The sequence below is a fragment of the Pelodiscus sinensis genome, chromosome 24, assembly GCF_049634645.1.
Source record: "Pelodiscus sinensis isolate JC-2024 chromosome 24, ASM4963464v1, whole genome shotgun sequence".
Lineage (NCBI taxonomy): Eukaryota > Metazoa > Chordata > Testudines > Trionychidae > Pelodiscus > Pelodiscus sinensis.
Genome location: NC_134734.1, coordinates 25,290,249 through 25,316,399, shown reverse-complemented (window position 1 = coordinate 25,316,399; position 26,151 = coordinate 25,290,249). Strand labels below are relative to the sequence as shown.

The following is a 26,151-nucleotide window of genomic DNA, read 5'->3' as shown; positions in this document are numbered from 1 at the left end:
TGAAAGAGAAGTGCGATTTTCCACTTAAGCTACTGGGTTAAGCAGGAAGGAAGGTTAAAAAAAATGTAACCACTTGAACATCATGCGACCTGAGCTAAAATATGCCCTTCTGATACGATCTCCTTTCATGTTTCTGGCGGAAGAGAGGGATCCTAGCTTAGATAAAACACGATAAATATCTGAGGTGCGCCTTAGAGAAACAAGAGCCTCAGAGCGGGAGCTGAGTTAGTCTGTAACAGGCAAAACTGAAAAAACAACACAGTCTGGTAGCACCTTAAAGACTCACCAGACATGTAGATGGCCAGTCATCTGAAGAAGTGGGCTGTGCCCTCCAAAGCTCCTGAGCCCATCTGTCTGTTTGGTGAGTCTCGAAGGTGCTACTAGACTATGTGCTGTTTGTTCTTAGAGAAACAGAAAGCCGAGGTGCAGTGGCACGTATGTTAGTGCAATTGTGACACTGACAGGAGGAACCAAACCTGGGAGCCTCTACCCCTTGAGCTAAAACGCCAGCTGCCACTCGGCTGAGGGTGAAGAGGAAACTCTTGAATGGGGAGGGATAGCTCAGTGGCTGCAGCATTGGCCGGCTACTCCCAAGGTTGTGAGCTCAAGCTAGGCAAATCTGTCAGGGACGGTGCTTGGTCCTGCCATGAGGGCAGGGCCCTGGTCTCACTGACCTCTCAAGGTCCCTTCCAGCTCTATGAGATAGGTATATCTCCATATATATCTTTATTTCTCTCTGTAAGTGATCTCAGGGCCACTCGGCAGGATGGTGGCCCACCCTCAGGGCTAACCAGCACAACAGCATTTCACACCCATTTTGCACAGTGAGCATGACTCTCAGCACAAAGTGCTGGGCAATAGCTGAGCATCCTAGGAGTTGTAGTCTGGATGCCTCATGCCGCCATGTCCTCTACAGTCCAGGTGCCTGGTTGGACTACATCTCCCATGATGCCTGGCTCCTTCTCTTTTTCACAGGGGAGCAGGTATTGTATAGGAATCCCTGGGCAGGTGCACCATGGGAGATGCAGTCCAGGCAGAGAGCTCAGGTCATAGAGAAAAATGAGCACATAAGTCATGTGGAACTACAACTCCCATGAGGCACTGTGGTGCCATTTTAAACAGCATAGTTCAACTTTTGACTTAAATATCTTTCATCATTTTGACAAATATTGACATTTTCTGCCAAAAGCAGACACGTTTCATAGCAAAAGCTGTGTTGAGTTAGAAACCCCAATTTTCTGTCAAAATGGAAAATGGGATGGAACGTTTTTGACCTGACCTGTCCGTGAGCCTTTCATGGCTTGGGGTACTTGAAGGGGGGTGCTGACGAATGCTTAGACACAAGAACTGCGATTATTCTGAGCTGTCCTTTTCTGCGTCTCACTCTGCGAACGGAGTCCGCCAGGCCGACGTGGCCGAGCTTGCGTGTCTCCTGCCCTAACGCCCCTTTGCGTGTCTCCTGCCCTAACGCCCCTTGCAATTGTTTCTCCGAGCAGACAGGGAGGGCCGCTCCCCGCTGAAGGAGGACAAGGAAACCTGCACAATTTACTCTCAAGTCCAGAGGGTGGAGGTGAGTTTGGGCACTTGCTCTTTGCGTGCGAAGGAGCCAGGGTGCAACCCCTCTGCCTACCCCACCCCCGTGCCCACCTGGAGGGCCACGGCCTTCAGTTACAAGGTTAATGTCTTGTCTGCAGGGTGGGTGAATTTCCCCCCCGGGATAGAGCCACGTCTCATGCCCAGCTTCACTTCGCTGTGAGTCGTGTACAAAGGGGAATTCACCCTCTTCTGGGTCTGGCTCTAAGCTGCATTAGCTGCACTCAGAAAACCCACCACGTCCCACTAGCCCCGTCCTGCTCCCTCGTCTGCGCCTGAGTTGCGAGTCATTGAGCCTTCCCATTTCACCGTCCCGAGGAGGGTTACGCCCGTCTGCTGCGCAGGGCGGACGCAGCGATGCGGGGGGGAGCAGATCCCATTCTGCCTTGCACAGGCTCCAACGCATGGCCTGGCCCCAGCTGACTTCGCACCGGTGCAGAGTCAGAGGAACCTCTCTGGGATCTGGGCGTGGGGGCCCCGTGTTCCCAAATCCAGCCCTGAGCACCCAGGATGCATTGTACACCTGGGCTTCTAGCCGCTGGGCCCACCTCCCGCAGGGCCGCCCTCAGGCTTCTGGGGCCCCGGCAGTGCATTGAACTGGTGCCCTGTGCCCCACAGCAGCCGGCGGGAGTGGGAGAAGGGATTTTTTAGGGAGGTGGTTTTATAATCCTCAGCAGCGCACTGACGGGAGATTTTCACAATACACTGTAAGCTCAGGTCCTGTCGCCTGACACAGACAGCTCAGAAACCGGCAGTCGGTACCTGGGGTTGGCAAATGGCTGAAAAGAGGCAGGGCGGAGGTGGGGATTTGGGGGGGGGAAGCAGAGAAGGGGCAGGAAGAAGCGGAGGGGTGGGAGTTTGGGGGAAGAGGTAGAGCAGAGGGGGGTTGGGGTAGGGGAGAGGCTTTGGGGAAGGGGAGGGAGTTTGGGGGAAGGGGAGGAGTGGGAGAAGGAGGCAGAGCACGGGCAGGAAGAAGCGGGGGGAGGGTTTGGGGAGAGGGAGGAGTTTGGGGGAAGGGGTGGAGCAGAGGGGGGTTGGGGCAAAGGGGCGGCGTGGCAGCAGGGTAGAGCACCGCAGGGAAGGCTGGCGATCGGATCACTTGCTGCTGCGCTGGTGCCAAGGCCCCTCCTAACCCAACAGCCACCCTGGACCCCGCATCCCCGAGGCTGGGAACCCCCCAGACACGGAGCTTGGGGCGGTTGCCGTGGCCCATCATACGGACGGGACAGCTCCACTTGGGCCCGTTCCGGCCCCCACCAGAAATTATCCAGACCCGGTGCCCAAGCTCTCAGGGCTCCCTCAGGCTCAGCTAGTCACTATGAAGATGGTTTGTGCTGGCTCCCGAGCCCCCGTTCCAACGACATCCCCCTGCAGCCCGGCCTGGGTTCTGCCCTCCCTGCACTTCGCCTGCGGATCTGCAGGCCAAATTCTGCCCTCGGTGACCTGCCGTACCAGTGTGACCCCCGGCTTGAGCGCCCTGGTCCCGGCAGCACACATCACTCTGGTGCAGTGTGACCCCCGGCTCCAGTGCCCTGGCCCAGTGCAGACTGGCAGCACACACCGCCCTGGTGCAATGTGACCCCCGGCTCCAGCGCCCTGGCCCAGTGCAGACTGGCAGCACACACTGCTCTGGTGCAGTGTGACCCCCGACTCAAGTGCCCTGGTCCCGGCAGCACACACCGCCCTGATGCAGTGTGACCCCCGGCTTGAGCGCCCTGGTCCCGGCAGCACACATCACTCTGGTGCAGTGTGACCCCCAGCTCGAGTGCCCTGGCCTGGCGCAGACTGGCAGCACACACTGCTCTGGTGCAGTGTGACCCCCGGCTCAAGCGCCCTGGCCCAGCAACACACACCGCCCCAGTGCAGTGTGACCCCCGGCTCAAGCGCCCTGGCCCAGCAACACACACCGCCCCAGTGCAGTGTGACCCCCGGCTCAAGCACCTTGGCCTGGCAGCACACACTGCCCTGGTACAGTGTGACCCCCGGCTCAAGCGCCCTGGCCCGGCAACACACACCGGCCTGGTACAGTGTGACCCCTGGCTCAAGCGCCCTGGCCTGGCAACACACACTGCCCTGGTACAGTGTGACCCCTGGCTCAAGCGCCCTGGCCCGGCAGCACACACCGGCCTGGTGCAATGTGACCCCTGGCTCAAGCGCCCTGGCCCGGCAGCACACACCGCCCCAGTGCAGTGTGACCCCCGGCTCAAGCGCCCTGGCCTGGCGGCACACACTGCCCTGGTACAGTGTGACCCCCGGCTCAAGCGCCCTGGCCCGGCAACACACACTGCCCCAGTGCAGTGTGACCCCCGGCTCAAGCGCCCTGGCCCTGCAACACACACTGCCCTGGTACAGTGTGACCCCCGGCTCAAGCGCCCTGGCCCGGCAACACACACTGCCCCAGTGCAGTGTGACCCCCGGCTCAAGCGCCCTGGCCCAGCAACACACACTGCCCTGGTACAGTGTGACCCCCGGCTCAAGCGCCCTGGCCCAGCAACACACACTGCCCTGGTACAGTGTGACCCCCGGCTCAAGCGCCCTGGCCCGGCAGCACACACTGCCCTGGTGCTGCGGCTGGGCTGGGAAGATCCAGGCTGGCGCAGTGTCACAAACTCCTCCCCCTGCCCAGCCAGTGACCGTCGTGCCTGCCGGTGGTCGCAGTGTCCCGCTAATCTGTGCGCTTGTGCGGCCGCTCAGGGGACATTCGAATGAGAGGCAGAGCGCCCAGGCTGCCCCCTCAACTCAGTCCTGCTGCGACCCTCTGCCCCTGGCCAGTGTGGTGGCTGGTGGGGGGCACCAGGGCGTCCTGGCCTATATATTGCCCTGGGAGGGGGTCTGGCATTTGGAAGCAGCCAGGTGCAGTGTAACGCCGGCTCAGCCGACGGAAGCTCTCGCAGCCCCCCGGCCCCAGGTGGTTTCCTGGCCCAGTTCTGGGCGCGGCGCGTGGGCTCGCGGGGGCAGAGCGCTGCAGGCAGGGCATCCGGCTGCCCCCACCTGGGCAGGAAGTGGGGGGTGGCTTCCGCAGAGGTGCTGGGCTCACCCTTGTCTCTTTGCACAGAAGCAGAGAATCAGTCGCCCCCCTCCCCCCGTGGAGAGCTCGGAGTGCAGCACCATTTACGTGGCAGCCACCAGCCTGCCCCCAGACACCACCCAGGTGAGGGGGGTCCCTGGGCATTTAATTACTGGGACGTGGCGGAAACAGCTGTGGTCAGCGTGTCCCTTCTGCAAGGACCTCCTCACTCCTACTGCAGCCTGGCCTGGGCTGCAGGAACAGCCGAGGGGCCACAGCCAGTGATCCCTGTAAGCTGGGCACCTGTGCGGCCACTGCCTGGCTGATCAGCAGAGCGCCCACAGCTAGGTTTTTGTTTCAATGTGTGGTGCGCATCTGCCCATGCCTCAGTGCACAGAACAAAATGTAATCCGCACATGCATGGAAAAAATTAGTGGGACCATTGATCACAACCATAAACTCAGGCCGACCCATGCTGAGCAGGAGAGGTCGGGCGGGATCCGGCAGCGGGAGCGGAGGTTTATTCCTGGTGCATGTCTGACGAGGGCCGGCGCGGGAGCTGCAGGATGTTTGCCCAGGTCGTTGGCTGGCGCTAGCAGTGTCCGGTGCTGGGGGGCGGCTCAAGCAGCAGCTGAGCCGGCTGTTTGCAGGGAGCCCTGCAGCAGGAGGCGCCAGCGGGATTCTCAAGCCGGAGCGTTCAGCCCCACAGAACAAAGCTCCGGTCTGAGCCAGAACAGGGTGAGGGGGGTGACAGGGGCCCCGTCTCCATGGAACTGCTAAGCCCTCTCACTTTTGTCCTGCCCGGAGGGCGGATGGCAGGGCAGGAGGTGGCGGAGGGGAGCGAATGGCAGGCGGGACTCAGGCCTGAGTGGACTGGGGGAAAGAGGAGGCTCCTTCTGCTGGGCGGGGGGGGTGCTCCTGGTGCAGGGCAGGGAGCAGGGCGGGGGGGAGGGGTGCTCCTGGCGCCGGGCGGGGAGCAGGGCGGGGGGGGGGGGTTTGTGGTCCTGGTGCCGGGTGCGGAGCAGGGTGGGGGGGGTGCTCCTGGCGCCGGGCGGGGAGCAGGGCGGGGGGGGGGGGTTTGTGGTCCTGGCGCCGGGGGCGGAGCAGGGTGGGGGGGGAAGGGTGCTCCTGGCGCCGGGCGGGGAGCAGGGCGGGGGGGGGTTTGTGGTCCTGGTGCCGGGTGCGGAGCAGGGCGGGGGGGGGGGTGCTCCTGGCGCCGGGGGCGGAGCAGGGCGGGGGGGGGTGTGCTCCTGGTGCCGGATGCGGAGCAGGGCGGGGGGGGGTGCTCCTGGCGCTGGGCGGGGAGCAGGGCGGGAGGGGTGCTCCTGGCGTCGGGCGGGGAGCAGGACGGGAGGGGGGGGTGCTCCTGGCGCCGGGCGGGGAGCAGGACGGGGGGGAGGGGTGCTCCTGGCGCCGGGCGGGGAGCAGGGCTGGGGGGGGTGCTCCTGGCTCCGGTGCGTTGCTGGTTTACATGCTCCCCGTTTTCTTGCCCAGACCCATGATCCGGGGCTGATGACCGTCTATGCCAGCGTGATGCCCCCGACCAGCTGAGCCCCGCCCCGGGGACTGTGCCAAGTCGCAGCTGCCCTGGGGACACCGAGAGACTTTCCCCTCCGTGCGGCAGAACCCGCCTGTCCCGCTGGCCGAGCTCTACCCACGGCCACGCCAAGTCCCCCGTGGCCGGAGCAGGGGAAACTCCACCGGGCAACAGCACCGGCACAACGTGTCTCCTCCAAAGCGAGTCCCGATGGCTGGAAACGCGTCAGTTTGTAACAGCAGAGCAGAGGGGAATCTGCCACGTGGGGCAAGGCACCCGCGAGGGACTCGGCTACCGGGATTCCAGGACAGGCCAGCGGAGACGGGTGGCCACAGAAACCCCCGGCCAGGAGATGGCGAGGCAGGCGCTGGGAGAAGAGGGAGGGTTGCCGGAGAGACGGGAGATGCAGAGAGGCTGCTCCAGCTGATCGCAGCCAGATGCGGCACAGACCCCGAAAGGAGGCCGGTGCCGGAGAACTAGGGGGGAGCCGAGACCGTGACTCTGTTCCATGGGGGGTGCCAGGCCTGATCCTCGGTGGGGTAAACCGGCCTTGCTCCCAGGGCTCCAATGGAGCGGCGCGGATTTACACCCGCTGAGCACGTGGCCCGTGGGAATGTTGTCCCGATGTAGCACCCCCCTGCTGAAATAGTCGGGCCTGGTCCCCAGCCCCAGAGCAGGAGCAGGGCCAACCCACTTCACGCTGAAGATCAGTTCTGCCCTGCCGGCCTCTGCCTCAGTGCACCTGAGAGCCAGCGTGAGCATGTGGGGAGGGTTCAGTGAGGCGCGACTGCCCGAACAAGCCACCGCTGGTGGTACTGGCCAGTGGGCAGCGGGGCTTAGCCCTGGGGTCTACAACACCAGCCTTGCCTCCCAGCTCTGCTGCCAGCCCAGCAGCCCTGCTCTTTGGGCCAGCGGCCGCTAGGTGGGGCGGGAGGCACGTTACACCTCTGGGGACGCAGAGCTGGCTGGTGCGCAGAACCATAGTCCATGGGGGCGTGCTGAAAGCAGGGCCGTCCTTGGGAGCCATGGGCCCTCGGCAGAGCCGATACACGGGTGCCCAGGGCCCTCGGCAGGGCTGTTACACGGGTGCCCCAGGGGCCCTCAGCAGGCCTGTTACACGGGTGCCCAGGGCCCTCGGCAGAGCTGTCACACTGGTGCCCCAGGGGCCCTCAGCAGGGCTGTCACACGGGTGCCCGGGGCCCTCGGCGGAGCTGTCACACTGGTGCCCCAGGGGCCCTCGGTGGAGCTGTCACACTGGTGCCCCGGGGGCCCTCGGCGGAGCTGTCACACTGGTGCCCCAGGGGCCCTCGGTGGAGCTGTCACACTGGTGCCCCAGGGGCCCTCGGCGGAGCTGTCACACTGGTGCCCCAGGGGCCCTCGGTGGAGCTGTCACACTGGTGCCCCAGGGGCCCTCGGTGGAGCTGTCACACTGGTGCCCCGGGGGCCCTCGGCGGAGCTGTCACACTGGTGCCCTGGGGGCCTTTGGCAGAGCTGTTGCATGGGTGTCCTGGGGCCTGACGGCAGCCGGGGAGATGAGTTTTTAGAGATGGGGTTTTATAATCGTCAGCAGCACCCCAATGAAATAGTTAAATCTAATTTTAAACTCTGGTCCTGTTGACTGACACAGTAAATCCAGAGATGGACAGGATGTACCAGGGCTGGCAAATACCCATGAAATGGCTTCACTCCCCCGTGACTGGCTCTGTCCCAGGTTCGGTACCTGCACATGGCTCGGGCAGGCTGGGCCCGTTCAGTTCACTAGCCCCTCTCCTGAGGAAGCAGGGCCACAGAACAGGGACAGGAAGAGCCGGCTGGGTGGACATTGAGGCCACGGCTACACTGCAGTTATTTCGGAATGAGCTATTCCGAAATAGTGATTCCAAAATAGCTTATTTTGAAATAGCTCGTCTACACTGCAGGGAAGCCTCACAGAGTCTGAAACAGGCTTCCCTGATGTATCTGTGCTGTCTTGATTCAGAGCCTCAAGAGGAATAGCTTCGAATGGCCCTGGGGAGGGGCTATTTCCAAATAGCAGCAGTGCAGCATCTACACACGCCTGATTTCGAACTGGCTATTTCGGAAGAGGAGTTATTCGTTGTAGAATGAGGTTTACAGAAGTCGGAATAAGCCGTCCGTTATTTTGAAATTATTTCAAAATAGCGGAATTGCTGTGTAGACCCTGGCATCATTATTCCAAAGTAACTTTGCTGTGTAGACACCCCCTAAGACCAGACGTTTTCAGGTGCCCTGTGTGGCTGTCCAATCCGTGTCTGGGTAAGGATGGCTCTGGCTGAAATCAACATTCCTGGCCAAGTCACTTCAATTTGTTTTGGAAGAAAATGGGGCGAAGTGATCGCAGGGCTGTTGAAAGGCCCCGTGCTGACCGTTTTCAGCACACAACATGTCAGCTCCTCATCTGACCAGGACGTTTCATGGTGGATGCTTGTTCAGGTTTCGCATTGTATATTGCATTGTTTTGTGTATTTGCATTTAATGCAGCATTATTATAAAGGCCGGGCTCGAAATGGCTTCAAAGTGAAATGTTCTAGTTTCGATTCAGAATGAAAACGTATTTTGAAATCTCGTTAAACAGTGCTTCCTCCCCCCACACACCTCTGGCAATACACATATAGCTCTTGGGCCAGCCTACCATGCAGGAGTGAATTTTACAGTCAGAGAACAGACTGCGGTCTCTTGCCCAGAAATTGTCACAGGCGTGAGCAGGCTGTTCCCTGCTGTACTTGCTGCTCTGACTTGTGAGAAGTGATAGAGACCGTGCGATAAATGACACAGACTGCTTTTAAAAGGTTCTAACATTGCATTAATTGCGGAGGCTGCATAGTCTAGCACTCAGAGTGTGGGGGCACCTGAACTGGGTGCTAGGCTTCGCTTTGCCACCAACTCTGTGTGCGACCTTGAGTGAATCACTTTGCCTCCTTGTGGCTCAGTTTCTTCCCGCCCTGATCTGTAAAATAGGTATCATGATACTGACGTACAGCATTGGAGAAGACCCAGTGTTTGTCAATTGCTTTGGAAACCTCTGAGAGCCTAGTATTATTTGTGCAGCATGGATGGACCTTGTGCACCAGCTACAGGAAAGGAGAAAAAAGAGACTGCACTGATAATCAAGTCCTTTGAAGACAGCATTGAGCTTTTTGATGCTGGGTTGCATGTCAGAGCAGTGAAAACGCAGCCTCTGCACTCAGCTCTGGCCATGTTCTTTCACATCCTCATTCTCGCCCCCAAAACACCTGCCCCACCCATTGGCCTTCTTCCCTTGCAGGTGCTAGCTCTCTGCAAAAGTCACTTTCTGCCAGAAAGGCCCGGTGAAGCCTGCAGGCCAGATTGCTGGAGTTAGAGCAGCACTCAGAGTTGGTCTTAGCACAGATGTGCGGAGGATGTGGGGCTGCTCCCTGGGGCCAAGGAGGTACAAAGTGAGATCAACTGCTGGATGTCTGCTTGGCAGTTGGTTTCAAGCCGAAGGCCCAAGGGTCAGTTCTAGGGCTGGTTTTGTTCAATGTCTTTGTTAATGAACAAACATCCCCTGGAGGGGATGGGTTGCACCTTCAGCAAGTTTGTGGATGACACTAAGCTGGGGGGAGAGGTAGATACGCTGGAGGGCAGGGAAGGGTCCACAGTGACCTTGACAGATTAGAGGATTGGGCCAAAAGAAATCTGATGGGGTTCAACAAGGACAAGTGTAGAGTCCTGCACTTGGGACAGAAGAATCCCAAGCATTGTTACAGGCTGGGGACCAACTGGCTAAGTAGCAGTTCAGCAGAAAAGGACCTGGGGGTTACAGTGGATGAGAAGCTGGATATGAGTCAACAGGGCGCCCTTGTAGCCAAGAAGGCTAGTGGCATATTAGGTTGCATTAGGAGGAACATTGCCAGCAAATCTAGAGAAGTGATTATTCCCCTTTATTCAGCTCTGGTGAGGCCACATCTGGAGTATTGTGTGCATCTTCAGACAGGAAGAGTGAGGGGGGATTTGAGAGCAGCCTTCAACTTCCTGAAGGGAGATTCCAAAGAGGATGGAGAGAGGCTGTTCTCAATGGGGGCAGGTGGCAGAACAAAGAGCAAAGGTCTTCAGTTGCCCTTGGGGGAGGTCTAGGTTGGACATTAGGAAAAACTATTTCCCTAGGTGGGGAGGGGGGGGAAGCGCTGGGATGGGTTCCCTAGGGAGGGGGTGGAAACTCCATCCCTATGGTCTGTAAGTCCCAGCTTGACCAAGCCCTGGCTGGGATGATTTCATTGGGGTGGGTCCTGCTTTGGGCAGGGGTTGGATTCGATGACTCCTGAGGGCTCTTCCCAGCCTAGGACTCTACGGGTGTGTATAGACTACATGCTGCTGCCGACCGAGGCATGTAAATTAGACATACCGATATAGTCAATGAAGCGGGGATTTAAATATCCCCCGCTTCATTAGAATTGTGCCGGCTCAGCTGTTTGTCGGCACAAACCAGCAGTCATGACGGGGATCGGTCAGCAAGGAAAGCCTTTGCCGACCGATCCACCTCGTGCAACGATCCCTATGATTCTAAAGGTGGTTCCGTTTTGCGGAGAGCAGAGGAGGACATTGGCGTGAGCATGAGCCTCGTGCGAAGGAGACCCTGCACTGGGCTCACCCCCTGCTGTGGAGCGAGGCTAACGTGGGATCCAGATTTCTGATGGGCTGGGTCGTGCATGCACTGATCCCCACTGTTCTGCACCGACCACCGGGCAGGGTGCTATTCTTAGCATCCCGCCTTCTCAGGGAGCGTTGTGTCAGAGCTCCTTGTACGCAGTTCACACCTCCGAGGTCTGCTTGCTCACTCACACCGAGACAGGAAACGTCACACAGCATTAGACACTGGCTCTAACAGGCCATGGGTGTCCAGGCAGTGATCCCTCTCATTTGTGCCATCTGTTTGTGGAATAAATTTTGTTCTGTGCACCAAGGCATGTGTAGATGCACACCATCAGTAGAAACACCTGCTGCTGGCTGTGGGCGCTCTGCTAATCAGCGGGGTGGCATTGGAATCTCCCCTAGGTGCTGCTCAGCTTGCAGGGAGCCCTGTTCCCAGACCAGGGAGATGTATCCTGAGCTAGAAAGGGCGGAATCTTTCCCCCCGTTTCTTCTGCTGGCCGCATGCGTCTGGGGAGACACCCCGAGGATTAGCTGGGATGCAGAGATGGCTGGGATTACGGATGAGACCAGAGATGGGTTATTGGAACAAGGAGGGATGGGCTGCCCCGATTCTCATCCCCCTCTGCAGTCAGGCCACGGGGCTTGTAGCTTGCAGTCTGGGCACAGCGATATGGGACCTGCAGACGGGACCAGGCCTGTATCTAGCCCCATATCCGACCCGGACTGTGGCTCAGAAGCCGAGGAACATGGACAGTAGCTGTGCTAAGTTGGGGAGGGGAGCTTTGCCTTCTCAAACCACTAGCCTGGCCCAGCCCAAACTCCGCCCCCAGATCACATGCTGTAGTCCTAGGCTACATCTACACTGGCACTCTTTTCCGGAAATGCTTAAAACGGAACAGTTTTCCGTTATAAGTATTTCCGGGAAAAGCAGGATGCTTTTCCGGAAAAGCACTTTTTGTGGAAAAGCGTCCGTGGCCAATGTAGATGCGCTTTTCCAGAAAAAAAGTTTTGCGCAAAAGGGACTTTTGCCCGAACGGGAGCAGCATAGTATTTCCGCAAAAAGCACTGATTTCTTACAGTAGGAAGTCAGTGCTTTTGTGGAAATTCAAGCGGCCAGTGTAGACAGCTGGCAAGTTTTTCTGGAAAAGCAGCTGATTTTCCGGAAAAACTGGCCAGTCTAGACACAGCCCATGGCTATGTCTACACTGGCATGATCTTGCGCCAGAGCTATGCAAATGAGACTAAGCGTGGAATATCGCTGAGCCTCATTTGCATACCTAACGAGCCGCCATTTTTGCGGAAGAGGCTCTTGCGCAAGAAGGAGCTCTCTACACTGCCCCTTCTTGCGCAATGCTGTTACACTGATTATTTTCAGGCATAACGGCATTGCGCAAGAGGGTTTTTCTTGCACAAGAAGGGGCAGTGTAGACGCTTCTTCTTGCACAAGAGCCTCTTCTGCAAAAATGGTGGCTCATTAGATATGCAAATGAGGCTCGGCAATATTCCATGCTTAGCCTCATTTGCATAGCTCTGGCACAAGATCGCGCCAGTGTAGACATAGCCCATGAAGAGTCTTTTTGCTAGTCCTGTGGAAGCTGGAATCCTTTGCCAGTCCAGGTGGTGGCTAAAGAGTTGAAATCACTAAAGAGCTAAAATCACTGGTTTGGCTGGGAGTCAGACCCATTGCAGCCAGCGAGGAGTGGCGGTAGGTAAGGAGCGGTGACCAGCGGCGTGGCGCGGAGCGGCGGCAGGCGAGGGGCGGTGACCAGCGGCGTGGCGCGGAGCGGCGGCAGGCGAGGGGCGGTGACCAGCGGCGTGGCGCGGAGCGGCGGCAGACGAGGGGCGGTGACCAGCGGCGTGGCGCGGAGCGGCGGCAGACGAGGGGCGGTGACCAGCGGCGTGGCGCGGAGCGGCGGCAGACGAGGGGCGGTGACCAGCGGCGTGGCGCGGAGCGGCGGCAGACGAGGGGCGGTGACCAGCGGCGTGGCGCGGAGCGGCGGCAGACGAGGGGCGGTGACCAGCGGCGTGGCGCGGAGCGGCGGCAGACGAGGGGCGGTGACCAGCGGCGTGGCGCGGAGCGGCGGCAGACGAGGGGCGGTGACCAGCGGCGTGGCGCGGAGCGGCGGCAGGCGAGGGGCGGTGACCAGCGGCGTGGCGCGGAGCGGCGGCAGGCGAGGGGCGGTGACCAGCGGCGTGGCGCGGAGCGGCGGCAGGCGAGGGGCGGTGACCAGCGGCGTGGCGCGGAGCGGCGGCAGGCGAGGGGCGGTGACCAGCGGCGTGGCGCGGAGCGGCGGCAGGCGAGGGGCGGTGACCAGCGGCGTGGCGCGGAGCGGCGGCAGGCGAGGGGCGGTGACCAGCGGCGTGGCGCGGAGCGGCGGCAGGCGAGGGGCGGTGACCAGCGGCGTGGCGCGGAGCGGCGGCAGGCGAGGGGCGGTGACCAGCGGCGTGGCGCGGAGCGGCGGCAGGCGAGGGGCGGTGACCAGCGGCGTGGCGCGGAGCGGCGGCAGGCGAGGGGCGGTGACCAGCGGCGTGGCGCGGAGCGGCGGCAGACGAGGGGCGGTGACCAGCGGCGTGGCGCGGAGCGGCGGCAGACGAGGGGCGGTGACCAGCGGCGTGGCGCGGAGCGGCGGCAGGCGAGGGGCGGTGACCAGCGGCGTGGCGCGGAGCGGCGGCAGGCGAGGGGCGGTGACCAGCGGCGTGGCGCGGAGCGGCGGCAGACGAGGGGCGGTGACCAGCGGCGTGGCGCGGAGCGGCGGCAGACGAGGGGCGGTGACCAGCGGCGTGGCGCGGAGCGGCGGCAGGCGAGGGGCGGTGACCAGCGGCGTGGCGCGGAGCGGCGGCAGGCGAGGGGCGGTGACCAGCGGCGTGGCGCGGAGCGGCGGCAGGCGAGGGGCGGTGACCAGCGGCGTGGCGCGGAGCGGCGGCAGGCGAGGGGCGGTGACCAGCGGCGTGGCGCGGAGCGGCGGCAGGCGAGGGGCGGTGACCAGCGGCGTGGCGCGGAGCGGCGGCAGGCGAGGGGCGGTGACCAGCGGCGTGGCGCGGAGCGGCGGCAGGCGAGGGGCGGTGACCAGCGGCGTGGCGCGGAGCGGCGGCAGGCGAGGGGCGGTGACCAGCGGCGTGGCGCGGAGCGGCGGCAGGCGAGGGGCGGTGACCAGCGGCGTGGCGCGGAGCGGCGGCAGGCGAGGGGCGGTGACCAGCGGCGTGGCGCGGAGCGGCGGCAGGCGAGGGGCGGTGACCAGCGGCGTGGCGCGGAGCGGCGGCAGGCGAGGGGCGGTGACCAGCGGCGTGGCGCGGAGCGGCGGCAGGCGAGGGGCGGTGACCAGCGGCGTGGCGCGGAGCGGCGGCAGGCGAGGGGCGGTGACCAGCGGCGTGGCGCGGAGCGGCGGCAGGCGAGGGGCGGTGACCAGCGGCGTGGCGCGGAGCGGCGGCAGGCGAGGGGCGGTGACCAGCGGCGTGGCGCGGAGCGGCGGCAGGCGTGAAGCAGCGGCAGGTGACCAGTGGTGCAGCGCAGCTGGTAGGAGCAGCAGCAGCTGACCAGTGGAGTGTCCGGAGGCATGGAACGAGACAGCTGGTGGAGCACGGAGTGACTCGTAAGGTGCCCCTTATCTATTCCCCCCACCCCATTTCTACCCAGGTTGGGAGGTGAAACCCTGCGGGTGAACTTCTGGACTCTGGGTGGCACTGACCAAGGACAGAGACTTTTGGGGTGTCGGACTTTGGGACTTCAGGTGATTCTTGGCTGGGGGCCGAGGGCTTAGCTCATGTTTGGGTTATGAACTCTGTTTGTGGTATTTTCCCAAGTTAACGCAGTATAACTTCTCGCTCTGTTTCATTAAAGCTATGTCTACATTGGTGCGATCTTGCGCAAAAGTACTCGCTTTTGCGCAAAAACTTGCTGCCTGTCTACACTGGCGGGGAGTTCTTGCACAAGAACACTGACGTTCTAATGTAGGAAATCAGGGCTTCTTGTGCAAGAACTATGATGCTCCCGCTCAGGAGAAAGCCCTTTTGCGCAACTGTTCTTGCACAAGAGGCCACTGTAGACAGGCAACATGAATTTCTTGCGCAAGAAAGCCCAATGGTTAAAATGGCCACCAGAGCTTTCTTGTGCAAGAGAGCGTCTACACTGGCAAGGATGCTCTTGAGCAAAAACACATCTCTTGTGCAAACGCACATGCCAGTGTAGACACTCTCTTCTGGAAGAGTTTTTGCACAAGAACTCTTCCGCAAAAGAGTTCTTGTGCAAAATCATGCCAGTGTAGACGTAGCCTTAATGTTTCTTTCCTACACTCAGACTCAGTGCTTGCGAGTGGGGAAGCATTGCCTCTCAGAGGCGCCCAGGGGTGTGTGAATTTCCCAGGTTACTGGGTGGGGGCTCAAGCCAGTTCTGTGTGAGATGGACCCCAAGATATTGAACCCGACCCTGGTTGCTGCCAGGCCTACCCAGCAGAAGGGTTACACCAGTGTGAATGGTGCAGTGAAGGCAGCTCCCCCGTTCCATGAGCAGCACTGGCACCATGCAGTGGAAATAATTAACAGCCACCCTTGCTCTCTGATTAGTACCTCTGGTTAGTATCTGTCATTATCCCCACTCCAGGGGGGAAACGCCCTGAGATCCAGACCTTCAATTAATTCCCCCATTCCTCCCGATGCTGCTGGGCATTTCCATGACTCAGGGGACTTTCTCTCGAGCCCCCCAGGGAGCGAGTTCACCTCTGCTGACACCCCGGCGCTGACTGGATGGTCTTGTGGCTAAAGTGCTGAACAAAACTTCAGAAACACCCTGTGTTCCCTTCCCTGCTGCCCACAGACCGCTCAGGTGGTCTTGGACAAGTCACACCCCTCTGCTGTGCCTCAGTTCTCCACCTGGAAACTGGGTATAACAGTCCATTAACCCGCTGCCTCTGCCAGGAGACATTCATTAATGTATCTGATTTGCTTCAATATTTCACGGCCATTCCCCATAGAGAAGGCTGTAAAAATGCAGAAATCTCCTTTTTGTTGCTCACTTCCTCTTCACTGCTGTCTGACTCGTCCTCGTACATTTTCACAGCTGAGTATATCGGAGCAGCGTTAACTTGCCATAGTTTTCAGTTTTTGTTCCTAGTTGAGCTGGTGCACCATGTGATTAGGCCTGACATTATAAACTAAGCAGATTTGAACTTGAGCAGGACTTGCACTGGAAACTCGGGCTATCACAGAAAGTGGTGCTTGTGATTCAAACATCAATGAACTAGTGTGTGAGCTTGGTTGGGGGTTTCTTGATTGCTGCAGATGTTGCCTTTCAGATGAGAGCTTTGTTTAAAATGAGATCCTAGATCTGGTTGGGAAAGGGTAAATATTTACTCAGACACACAAAAATCAAAAGAAACTACATTGTGCTTTCTTTTCCCCTGAAAATATAGTTTTTCAGAGAAACTAACATTTTCCATCTTTCAGTAAAAATGTAGTGTGGCTTTTTTGTCCAAGAAAATGAAAACATTTTGAACAAAACGCAAATTTCCTACATTTTTGTTTAGGAGAAAAGGCCATCGTTCATTGAAAAGTGCTTGGCCTGGAAAAATGTTGAGGCACTCTCATCTTGATCATAAAACACCCTGGAGAGCTTCTAGCAGAGTTCCAGTCTCACTGGCTTGAACTAGCTGCATTCTTGTGCCCTATGGGCATGTCTGGAGGCAGAACATTTCTTTTCCAAGTGCCATTGTGCGGTGTGGCTATTGGGGTTGGGCCACGGACACTGCAAAGCACAAGCATAAGCCTAACTTTAAGTAGATGCCTAATTCTTACTGAAGTCAAAGTCAAACACATGCTCGTGTGCTTTCCTGACTCAGGCCTTCACTACCGACGGCCGCAGATGTGAGGTGAGTGAAGGGATCAGTAATACACAACGTATACAAGTGCTGGGACCCTCGGTCAGAAAGTGGGCTAGTGGTGAGTGCTCAGTTCAGTCTCAGAACGGCAGGCAGCTCTAGCAACAGACAACCATGATGCAGATCATGATACAAACCCATAAGAAAGAGAAGAGGATCCTGGAGCAACCAAATGCCTGTCTCCTGGGCCAGGCTAAGAAAGGGGTTTAGGGGCTGCAGCCACTAACACCCCTGTGTGCTGCCTTCTAGTCTGACTCCGTCTGGCCAGAGGGGAATTCTGCATGCTGCTGTTCCTCTTCCTCCCCCCCTGCACCTGAGCTGCCTCACCCCGACAAGCACCACACCTGGATGCTCTGTCCTGGCACTGTCCTCACCTGACAGCTCCGCCCCCCGCAGCTCCTATTGGTCAGATTTGCAGCCAATGGGTGCTGCCAGGTAATGGTGCCTGCAAGTGAGCATGGGGCAGCGCAGAACTTAGATTTCCAGAAAGCCTCTGACAAGGCCCCTCACCAAAGGTGCTTAAGTAAAGTCAGTTGTCATGGGATAAGAGGGAAGGTCCTTTCATGGACTGATAACTGGTTAAGAGACAGGATACAAAGGATAGGAATAAATGGTCAGTTTTCTGAATGGAGAGAGGTAACTAGTGGTGTCCCCCAAGGGTCTGTCCTGGGACCAATCCTATTTAACTTATTTATAAATGATCTGGAGAAAGGGGTAAGCAGTGAGGTGGCAAAATTTGCAGATGATACCAAACTGTTCCAGATAGTTAAGACCAAAGCAGACTGTGAAGAGCTTCAAAAGGATCTCACCAAACTAAGTGACTGGGCAACAAAATGGCAAATGAAATGTAATGTTGATAAATGTAAAGTAATGCACACTGGAAAAATAATCCCGACTATACATACAATATGACGAGGACTAATTTTCTATAACTACTCAAGCAAGAGATCTTGGAGTCATTGTAGATAGTTCTCTGAAAACGTCCCTTAAGTGCGCAGTGGCAGTCAAAATAGCAAACAGAATGTTAGGAATCATTAAAAAAGGGATAGAGACTAACACAGAGAATATCTTATTGCCTCTACATAAAACCATGGTACATCCACATCGTGAATATTGTATACAGATGTGGTCACCTCATCTCAAAAAGATACGTTGGCTTTGGTTCAGAAAAGGACAACAAAATGATTAGGGGTTTAGAACAGGTCCCATATGTTGGCATATGTAAAAATGAATAGGTCTGAAATGGCTCTGCATTAGTTGTTCCGGGGTCAGCCACAGCATTACCCTTTAAACATGCTTTTTCCTTTTGTTTTGTAGTTTGGGAAGATAGATTAAGGGTCCAGTTGAAACCAGCATTACCCTTTGAGATATAAACATGCTCTCTCTCTCTCTGTTCTGTAGCCTAGGAAACCAGATGGCTACGTCTAGATTGCATCCCTTTTTCGTAAAAGGGATGCAAATTAGACGTATCGCAATTGCTAATGAAACGGGGATTTAAATCTTCCCCGCTTCATTAGCATAAAAATGGCTGCCGCTTTTTTTCGGCTCGGAGCTTTGCCAGAAAAAAGCGCCAGTCTAGACGCGGATCTTCTGGAAAATAAAGCCTTTTCCCAAAGATCCCTTATCCCTTATTTTAAGATGAGATCCCTTATCCCTTATTTTAAGAGGGATAAGGGATCTTTCGGAAAAGGCTTTATTTTCCTGCCTCACCCCTTCCTGCACCACAGAACCCTCCTGCCTCAACCCGCAGCCCCTGCCCCCACACAGATCCCCTAATGCTGTCCCCATCGTAGCATGTGGAGGGCCCCACAGTCTAGTAGCCCTGGGCCCCCAGAAGAGAAGGGTTAGTCCAGCCCTGCCTGGCTCATTGTGTCATCCTGCCAGTCACACTCAGAGAAACCAAAACTAGGGGGAGGAGGGGACGCAGAGGCAATGTCTGAACTAAGCAGTGCTGGGAAAAATCTCATGACTCCAGTAAACCAGCAGGCTCCAGCGTGTGGGATTTCACCCACCTCTTCCCCCTCCCCTCCCAATTCTCAGGCTGATGGGAAACCTAAGGTTGTGGCCGTAACTCAGTCCCCTGGGGAATACTCAGCGGCTGTGACATGCCAGAGAGTAGCCTGTCTGGCTCCCACTTCCAGCCCCCACCTGTCCAGAACTGCCCCTGCACAGCAGGGTGGGCGCAGGGCTGTGGAATGCCCCATTAGGGCAGGAAACTCTCCAGCTGCCCACAGCAGAGTAAAGGGGACGGAGCCAAGTGCTAGACTTTGGCTTAGCACATTTTAAAGTTCTGTCCCAGTGCTGCCCTCACCTGCAGGCTCTGGCCCCGCAGCTCCCATTGGCCGGATCTCATATAGTTACCCCTTTGCTCTGTAGAGCAGAAATCAATGAGGGGGATTTGCTGCGTGTCTATTTATCATCTGTCCAGGAATCCTGTTTGCCTGGCAGAGAGGAGGCACCAGATTACACATAAGCACAACTCGCTGCGGCAGAGAACTCAGCCACGGCACTGCTGATCTGACCCAAGAAGACTTTTCTCGGGCCATGTCTTCACTAAACAGAAGATCCATCCTGAGGTGATTGATCTTCCAGAGTTAAATCAAACTCAGAGGATGCCTCCATCCGCGGCCAGTACTCCTGTGCCTGTGTGGAGTAAGGGAAGCTGATAGGAGTATTTGGCCTGTTGGCCTCCTGCTGTGGGATGATGGGGAAACTTGATTCAAGGTACGTGGACTCCAACTACAGATTTACCCTTGGTGGTGGTGGTCCTTCCCTTTTAGCATAGGACCTGGCCTTAGTCTTTCTTGGAGTCTTCTGGAATTTCACAGAGTAAATGCCACGTCCTGTTTCCCTCCCCCCCCCCCCCCCCCCCCCCCCCATGACCTGAGGAAATCCCTTAGATCAAAGCGGTTCTGCTAGGGCCCCTTGGCCTCAAAATGTGAGCCCTCCTTTGGTGCAATAGATGAGCTCTGGTGCTTTACCGCATGCAGTTCCCTGGATGACTCTCTGCCTGCAGGGAGAGTTTCATCCTGAGTGGCTTATAGCTGAGCACTGATTCAAAACACGCCCAGCCCCAGTGCCTGGTGCAACGGCAATACAGACCTGTGTCCACTTCGTTGCTCCTTTCTATGGCTCTGAGCGGACCCGCTCGACAAACACTTGATCCTGCAGGATTTACCCGCCGTTGCTCGGCTCCTTAACTCAGTGCATGGAGAGAAGTGTCTCTCCATGGCTGCTGCAGCTCCTGCAGGCACAGCGGGGGAAGGGAGCATGTCCCCCGACTGGGACAGGTCCAGGTTAGGCTGGGTGGGGGCCATGGAAGGAAGGGGCTCTAGGGAAGCTCTGGCCTGGTGCCGTGGCAGGGGAGAAGTGCCCCCTCCTCTGGCCCCAGCATGGAGCAGACACTGCAGGGGTGAGGTACCCCAGCCCAGGGCCCCAGCACAGAGTTGCCACAGCTGGGGGGGGAGGGGAGGCACAGCCCCGGTTTGGCCCAGAATGGAACTGCTGAGGCAACTCTATGCTGGAGCTGGGGGTAGAAGTGACATCCCCGTGCTTACCCGGAGCCCCTGCTCACCCTGAGCCCTCCCTGAGCCCTGCCTGAATCCTCCCTGGGCCCCTGCCTGCCCTGAGCCCGCCCTGGGCCCATCCTGGGCCCCTGCCCACCCAGAGCCCGCCCTGGGCCCCTGAGCCCACCCGGAGCCCCTGCTCTCCCTGAGCCCCTGCCCGTCCTGAGCCTGCCCTGGGCCCATCCTGGGCCCCTGCCCACCCAGAGCCCATCCTGGGCCCCTGCCCGCCCTGAGCCCATCCTGGGCCCCTGCCCACCCCGAGCACCTGCTCTCCCTGAGCCCCTGCCCGCCCTGAGCCCGTCCTGGGCCCCTGCCCACTCCGAGCCCGTCCTGGGCCCCTGCCCACCTGGAGCCCCTGCCTGAACCCTCCCTGAATACCTGCCCACCCTGAGCCCGCCCTGGGCCCATCCTGGGCCCCCTGCCCACCCTGAACCCCTGCTCTCCCTGAGCCCATCCTGGGCCCTCTGTCGCACTGGCTGAGTTACCACTTACCGTTGGGTCCATGTGCTGGATAAATGTTATGTGCACCGAGGCATGTGCAGATGTGCACCACCACTAGAAACACAAACCTAGCTGTGGGAGCTCTGCCATCCACTGGGCGGCATTGGGATCTCTCCTGGGTGGCTGCACAAGCGCTCAGCTTACAGGGAACACTGGCCCTGAGTCCAAAAAAGATTGAGAACCACTGGTGTAAAGTGTGTGCTTGGGTAACTCTCCCCCCAGCCAGCCAGGCAGCATGGGGCAGGGTAGATAGTCATATAGTCAGCAAGGCCCGGCTGAGAGAGAAGAGTAAAAACACACCCAAAGGGTGTGAGTACGTCCCCCCACTGCGTCTGTCTCTGATGCTCCCCCCCCTCCCCAATGTTCTAGAGCCCCGTCACCACGTGGAGAAGCTACTTCTCTTTGCTGCGCTGGAAAGACGTGCTCAGTGTGCTTGTGGTTTGGTGAGTTCCAAGCGAAGTGGCAGCTTTTTATACCAGTAGCCTGGGGCTGTTTGAGCCAGAGAGACCTGCCCTGGCGCTGCTACAGAAATGGTGAGACTTTGGCATCTGTCCTTCACGCTCCTCCTGCTCTGCAAACCCGGTAAGTGCCAGCCGTGTCGGGAGTTTGGCGCTGCCTTTGCTGGGTGCTGGATGGGCAATACCGGCCTGAATGTAGCCTATGGATGGGCTGGAGCTGAACTCCTCCCCGAGACGATGGCAACAAGCAGGGCAATGGCGGGCGCCACGTCCCCATCACCTACCTGGTGAACGTGGTCAGAGGACAGCGGGGTCTGTGCCACAAGCCGCCACACCAGAGCCATTTCGCACTGCGCCCTGCCAGGGTCACTTTCAGGCAGGACCAGCCCCATGGGAGTCTGGAGGGGCCTCAGGCCCATGGGGATCTGGAGGGGCCTCAGGCCCATGGGGGTCTGGAGGGGCCTCAGGCCCATGGGGTTCTGGAGGGGCCTCAGGCCCATGGGGGTCTGGTGGGGCCTAGTGACCACAGGGACATTCACGAGCGTTCAGGTTTAAACGCTGGTTGTGCCGCGCTGATAGCAAGGGACTGCCCTGCTCTGTGCCCATCTTTAGCCCTTCTGTAGGATGGGACTAGTGGTCTCCGCACCCTTTTGGAACATTTCCGAAGTACGAGGGGCACCTCTCTAATCCAGAACTCTGTCATCCCGAAACATCCGTGGCCCGGCATGAGTCCAGTGAGCCAGATGTTCACTCTTTCCTGGGCGTGGCCAAGTTTCCTGTGGTCCCATAAAGTTTGCTTAAAGCCCCCAGGCCAGCATTCTGCACTGTTGTTTGGCTCTAAGTTACCCCTCAGTGTCGTCTCAGAGCCCAGTGAGCAGTGGGAGTGTTGGTAATGCTGCTAGACAACATTCATCTCCTGTGGTCCGGCAAATTCTCTGGTGCGTCATGAAATGCTTTTTGCCGCTTTGTGAAATGTTCAAAGTCTTACACAATTTCATAACAGCAACAGCAAAAATCCACCTGTCAGTAGCAGCAGCTGTGGCTTGAGCTCCAGGAACTGGGTAATTAACCATTTCCCTGAGCACTTCAGAATAACTACAGCGTACTTCTTCTATGCAGCTCTTATCTCTTGTGTTTCACGGGTTCCTACATTCTCTTGCTTCTCAGCCTTCATTGTGGTAACGCCTTCATTTCCTAGTGTAAGCCATCCAGCAAGAGAAAATAAAATGTTATCAAACAAACTTAGACACCCATGTATTAGCTCTTGTACCCAGATGATTTCAGTGTGCTGTTTTCAAGCACGAGAGTCCACTTTGAATTTTCCTGATACAATGTGGGGGAGGCAACGTTTTAAAGTATTAAATTAGAAAATTCAATGAAAACCCCTTCTGAGAGGGGGATCATCTTTGTCTAGCACATTTTGGGTGCTTGATCAATGAGTGACTATCCATCATATTAATTACTGATCACATTGATCCAGTGTTTCCCAATTTTATTTGGCCAGGGGACCCTTTTGAACATGAAAGAATTTTGCAGAACCCCTGACTGACTGTGCGTGCAGCGCTGAGTAGTGACATCATCGTCCCCACTCCCTGGCTAAGCTGGCATTACACAGGGACACTTATCGTGGCAAACAAATGAAAATTGTTTTCAATAAAATTCATACATGAATGAAAATTCCATTCCATTACAATAATTCAGGTTGCAATGGAATTTTCTCGCGACACCCCTATTTTCACTCTGTGGAACCCCAGTGTTCCGCGGAACACCATTTGGGAAACACTGCTTTAATCTATTGTGAGTTGACTGATTTTGCTGTTAATTTTCAAGCTCTTAGTTTAACTCTCCTCTTTCTTTATAAGTTATAATGGATCTAGATGCTTACAAAAAGCACTCAGGATCTTTATAGGGGAAATGGCAACACGTTGGCTACGTCTACACTGGCATGATTTTCCGGAAATGCTTAAAACGGAACAGTTTTCCATTATAAGTATTTCCGGAAAAAGAGTGTCTACATTGGCAGGATGCTTTTCCGGAAAAGTCCTTTTTCCGGAAAAGCGTCCGTGGTCAATGTAGACGCGCTTTTAATGCCCACAAAACAGATATCAGACAAGATCACAAAGAGAAAACAGTTTCTTGCCACTTTAACCAGAAAGGACACTCTCTAAATGACTTAGCCACCTGCATTCTGCTACAAAGACCTTTTACATCTGCACTTGAAAGGGAATCCTCTGAACTGTCATTCATGTTAAAATTCGACACTTGCCAACAAGGACTTAACAAGAATTTGAACCCATTACCAAGACAGTTTCCCCAATTATCACCTGTAATACCATTAACTCACAAACATCCCACTCTCCCTACCTTTAATATCAGCAATTCACAGACACTTACCTTCCTTCCTCCCCCCCCCCCCGCATCCCCCTTCTGTTCTGCAATGTGATTTGTCCTTTTCATATTTGTTCATTTTTTTAATTGTATCCTTTGGTATATATGGTTGTGACTACTTTCTTCCACTATTTGATCTGAGGAAGTGGGTCTGGCCCACGAAAGCTCATCATCTAATAAACCATCTTGTTAGTCTTTAAAGAGCTACATTGTCCTGCATCTTCACCATGAACTTGGGCGTGTTGAGCTGAGCCATTCCTGGCCATTTGCAGTAGAGCTCCCCCTGGGAGACACAAAGAAGAGGGCAGATTTTTCAGAACATCTCAGCATAGCAGGAGCTGCAGCAGGTTCCCACTACTTTTTTCTATCCGCGTGCAGAATACATTTTGTTACATGCATCAAGGCATGTGCAGATGTGTGTGACGGCGCGTTGGGGGTTCCCCGTCTCCTGCACCCCGAAATGGCACAAACAGACTGCACCAGCCGGTGGAATAGAGGAAGTTTATTGCCTCTCCAGGATACAGCACAGCACAGATGTAATCTGGTCCCAGAGCTGGGCTAGGATGCCTCAGGCCCCCTTGAGATGGGGGAGACTGGGCCCCTAAACTCCAGCCCCTTCCCCTAGACTCTCCTCCATGCTCTCAGACAGCCAGCAACCAACTAACTAACTTCCAGCCCTGCCCCCCAGCCAGGGCAGCATTCCACCTTCCTTTGTTCCTATCCATGGGGGGTGTCTGGCCACTGGTTTGCATAGTGACTCATCCTGTTTTGCTGGGTCGTGGTACCCACGGCAGCCAGTGGGGGTTCCCCCAGAGCCAGCAGCATAGAAACCAGCCAGGTACCCCCACTACGTCACAATGTGCACCACCAATAGATACACATGCTGCTTTGTCTGCCTGGTCTAGTTGGAAGCAAATATGGTAGGAGACCGGCTTGGCTTACCGGGGAAATCCTTGGTGAACTTAAGCACAAAAAGGAAGCTTACAAGAGGTGGAAACTTGGACAGATGACCTGGGCGGGGTATAAATGTATAGCTTGAGAATGAAGGGGAGTTATCAGGAAGGCGAAAGCACAATTGGAATTGCAGCTAGCAAGAGATGTGAAGGGTAACAAGAAAAGTTTCTACAGGCATGTCAGCAAGAAGAGGGTGATCAGAGAGCAGGTGGGGCCCCTACTGGATGAGGGAGGTAACCTAGTGACAGATTATGTGGGGAAAGCTGAAGTACTGGATGCTTTTTTTTCCCCTCTGTCTTCACAGACAAGGCCAGCTCCCAGACCAATGCACTAGGCAATGCAGTATGGGAAGGAGGTGGAGAGCCCTTGGTGGGGAAAGAACAAGTTAGGAACTATTTAGAAAAGCTAGACGTACACAAATCCATGGGTCCGGATTTAATGCATCCGAAGGTACTGAGGGAGTTGGAAAATGTCATTGAGGAGCCTTTGGCCATTATCTTTGAAAAGTCGTGGAGATTGGGAGAGATCCCAGATGATTGGAAAACAGCAAATGTAGTGCCCATCTTTAAAAATGGGAAGGAGGACAATCCAGGGAACTATAGGCCGGTCAGTCTTACTTCAGTCACCAGAAAAATCATGGCGGGAATCCTCAAGGAATCCATTTTGAGGCATTTGGAAGCGGGGAAAGTGATCAGGAATAGTCAGCATGGATTCACAAAGGGCAAGTCGTGCCTGACCAATCTTATTAGCTTCTATGATGAGGTAACTGGCTCAGTGGACGAGGGTAAGTCAGTGGATGTGATCTACCTTGACTTTAGCAAGGCTTTTGATACGGTCTCCCACAATATTCTTGCCAGCAAGTTAAGGGAATATGGATTGGATAAATGGACTATAAGCGTTACAGGTCCAATTTATTTGGGTCCCACACCCCGTTATTTTATGGCGTCTAGCGTGCCCCGACTGCTTCGGGGCATGCCCTATCCCTGTGTCAATTGTGAGGCCCACAGGAAGCAGGTCTTTGTCTTCTTAAGTTGTGCTACAAACACCTGCCGGTGGCAGGGAGGGAGGTCCGGGCCCACCCACTCTCACAGACCCCGGCCCTGGGCCCTGACACTGGGAACTGCGTTCCCAGTGGTAGTAGGTGGGGGCGTACCCCTAACCGCGCCCACTCTCGGGCTCCACTACCCTACCCTGGGCCAACATTCAACCCTGTCACCGGGCTCCCCCCTTCCTCGGATAAACCCTTACTCCTCCTCCATTCCCCCGGACTCCGTACCTACCCCGCGTTCACCTGCCTCCCCTTGTGCCTCTCCTGTCCCATTTTTATCCCCCTCGTCTCCCTCCCTCTCAGCGGGTGACCTCCTTCCCCTGGCGCCCGTCACACCAGTGACGTCCCCCCAGCGCCTGGTGCACTGGTGACATCATCCCTGGCGCCCATCATGCCGGTGACGTCATCCCCCGCGGCTGGTCCCGGGTGCTGCCAAAATGCCCCAGTCGCTTCCGCCCGCCGTATTTCCGCGCCATGCCGGCCCGCCCCTTCCCCGTGAGCATCTAGCGGCGCCTGCCTCGCCGCCGCCCAGGCCATGCCCGCAGCGCCCCTGCCCCCTTGTTGACTCACCCCGTCACAGTAAGATGGACAGAAAGCTGG

General features: G+C 57.1%; 2 protein-coding genes across 17 annotated transcripts in view; both read left to right on the top strand.

Annotated features, from left to right (window-relative positions):
• LOC102463834 (signaling lymphocytic activation molecule-like) overlaps positions 1-12,025 on the top strand; it is a 35,081-nt gene extending 23,056 nt beyond the window's left edge. For 4 of the 7 annotated variants that reach the window (XM_075908356.1, XM_075908358.1, XM_075908352.1 and 1 more), the window contains one exon: positions 1,497-2,400. In XM_075908356.1, coding sequence (XP_075764471.1) covers positions 1,497-1,680 — 184 coding nt within the window. In that variant the 3' untranslated portion in view covers positions 1,681-2,400. Of the gene's footprint in view, positions 1-1,496; positions 2,401-4,648; positions 4,745-6,094; positions 10,258-10,682 lie in introns of those variants that run through there. The other 3 variants (XR_012897538.1, XM_075908357.1, XM_075908355.1) reach the window with 3 other exon arrangements.
• A 2,252-nt stretch (positions 12,026-14,277) lies between these two features.
• LOC102454400 (SLAM family member 9-like) overlaps positions 14,278-26,151 on the top strand; it is a 66,862-nt gene continuing 54,988 nt past the window's right edge. For 2 of the 10 annotated variants that reach the window (XR_012897536.1, XR_012897535.1), the window contains exons 1-2: positions 14,278-19,360; positions 21,073-21,285. Coding sequence is in view for 6 of the 10 variants with exons in the window: in XM_075908343.1 (XP_075764458.1) it covers positions 21,234-21,285 (52 nt within the window). In the remaining 4 variants the exon portion in view is untranslated. The remainder of the gene's footprint in view (positions 19,361-21,072; positions 21,286-26,151) is intronic. The other 8 variants (XM_075908343.1, XM_075908342.1, XM_075908344.1 and 5 more) reach the window with 6 other exon arrangements.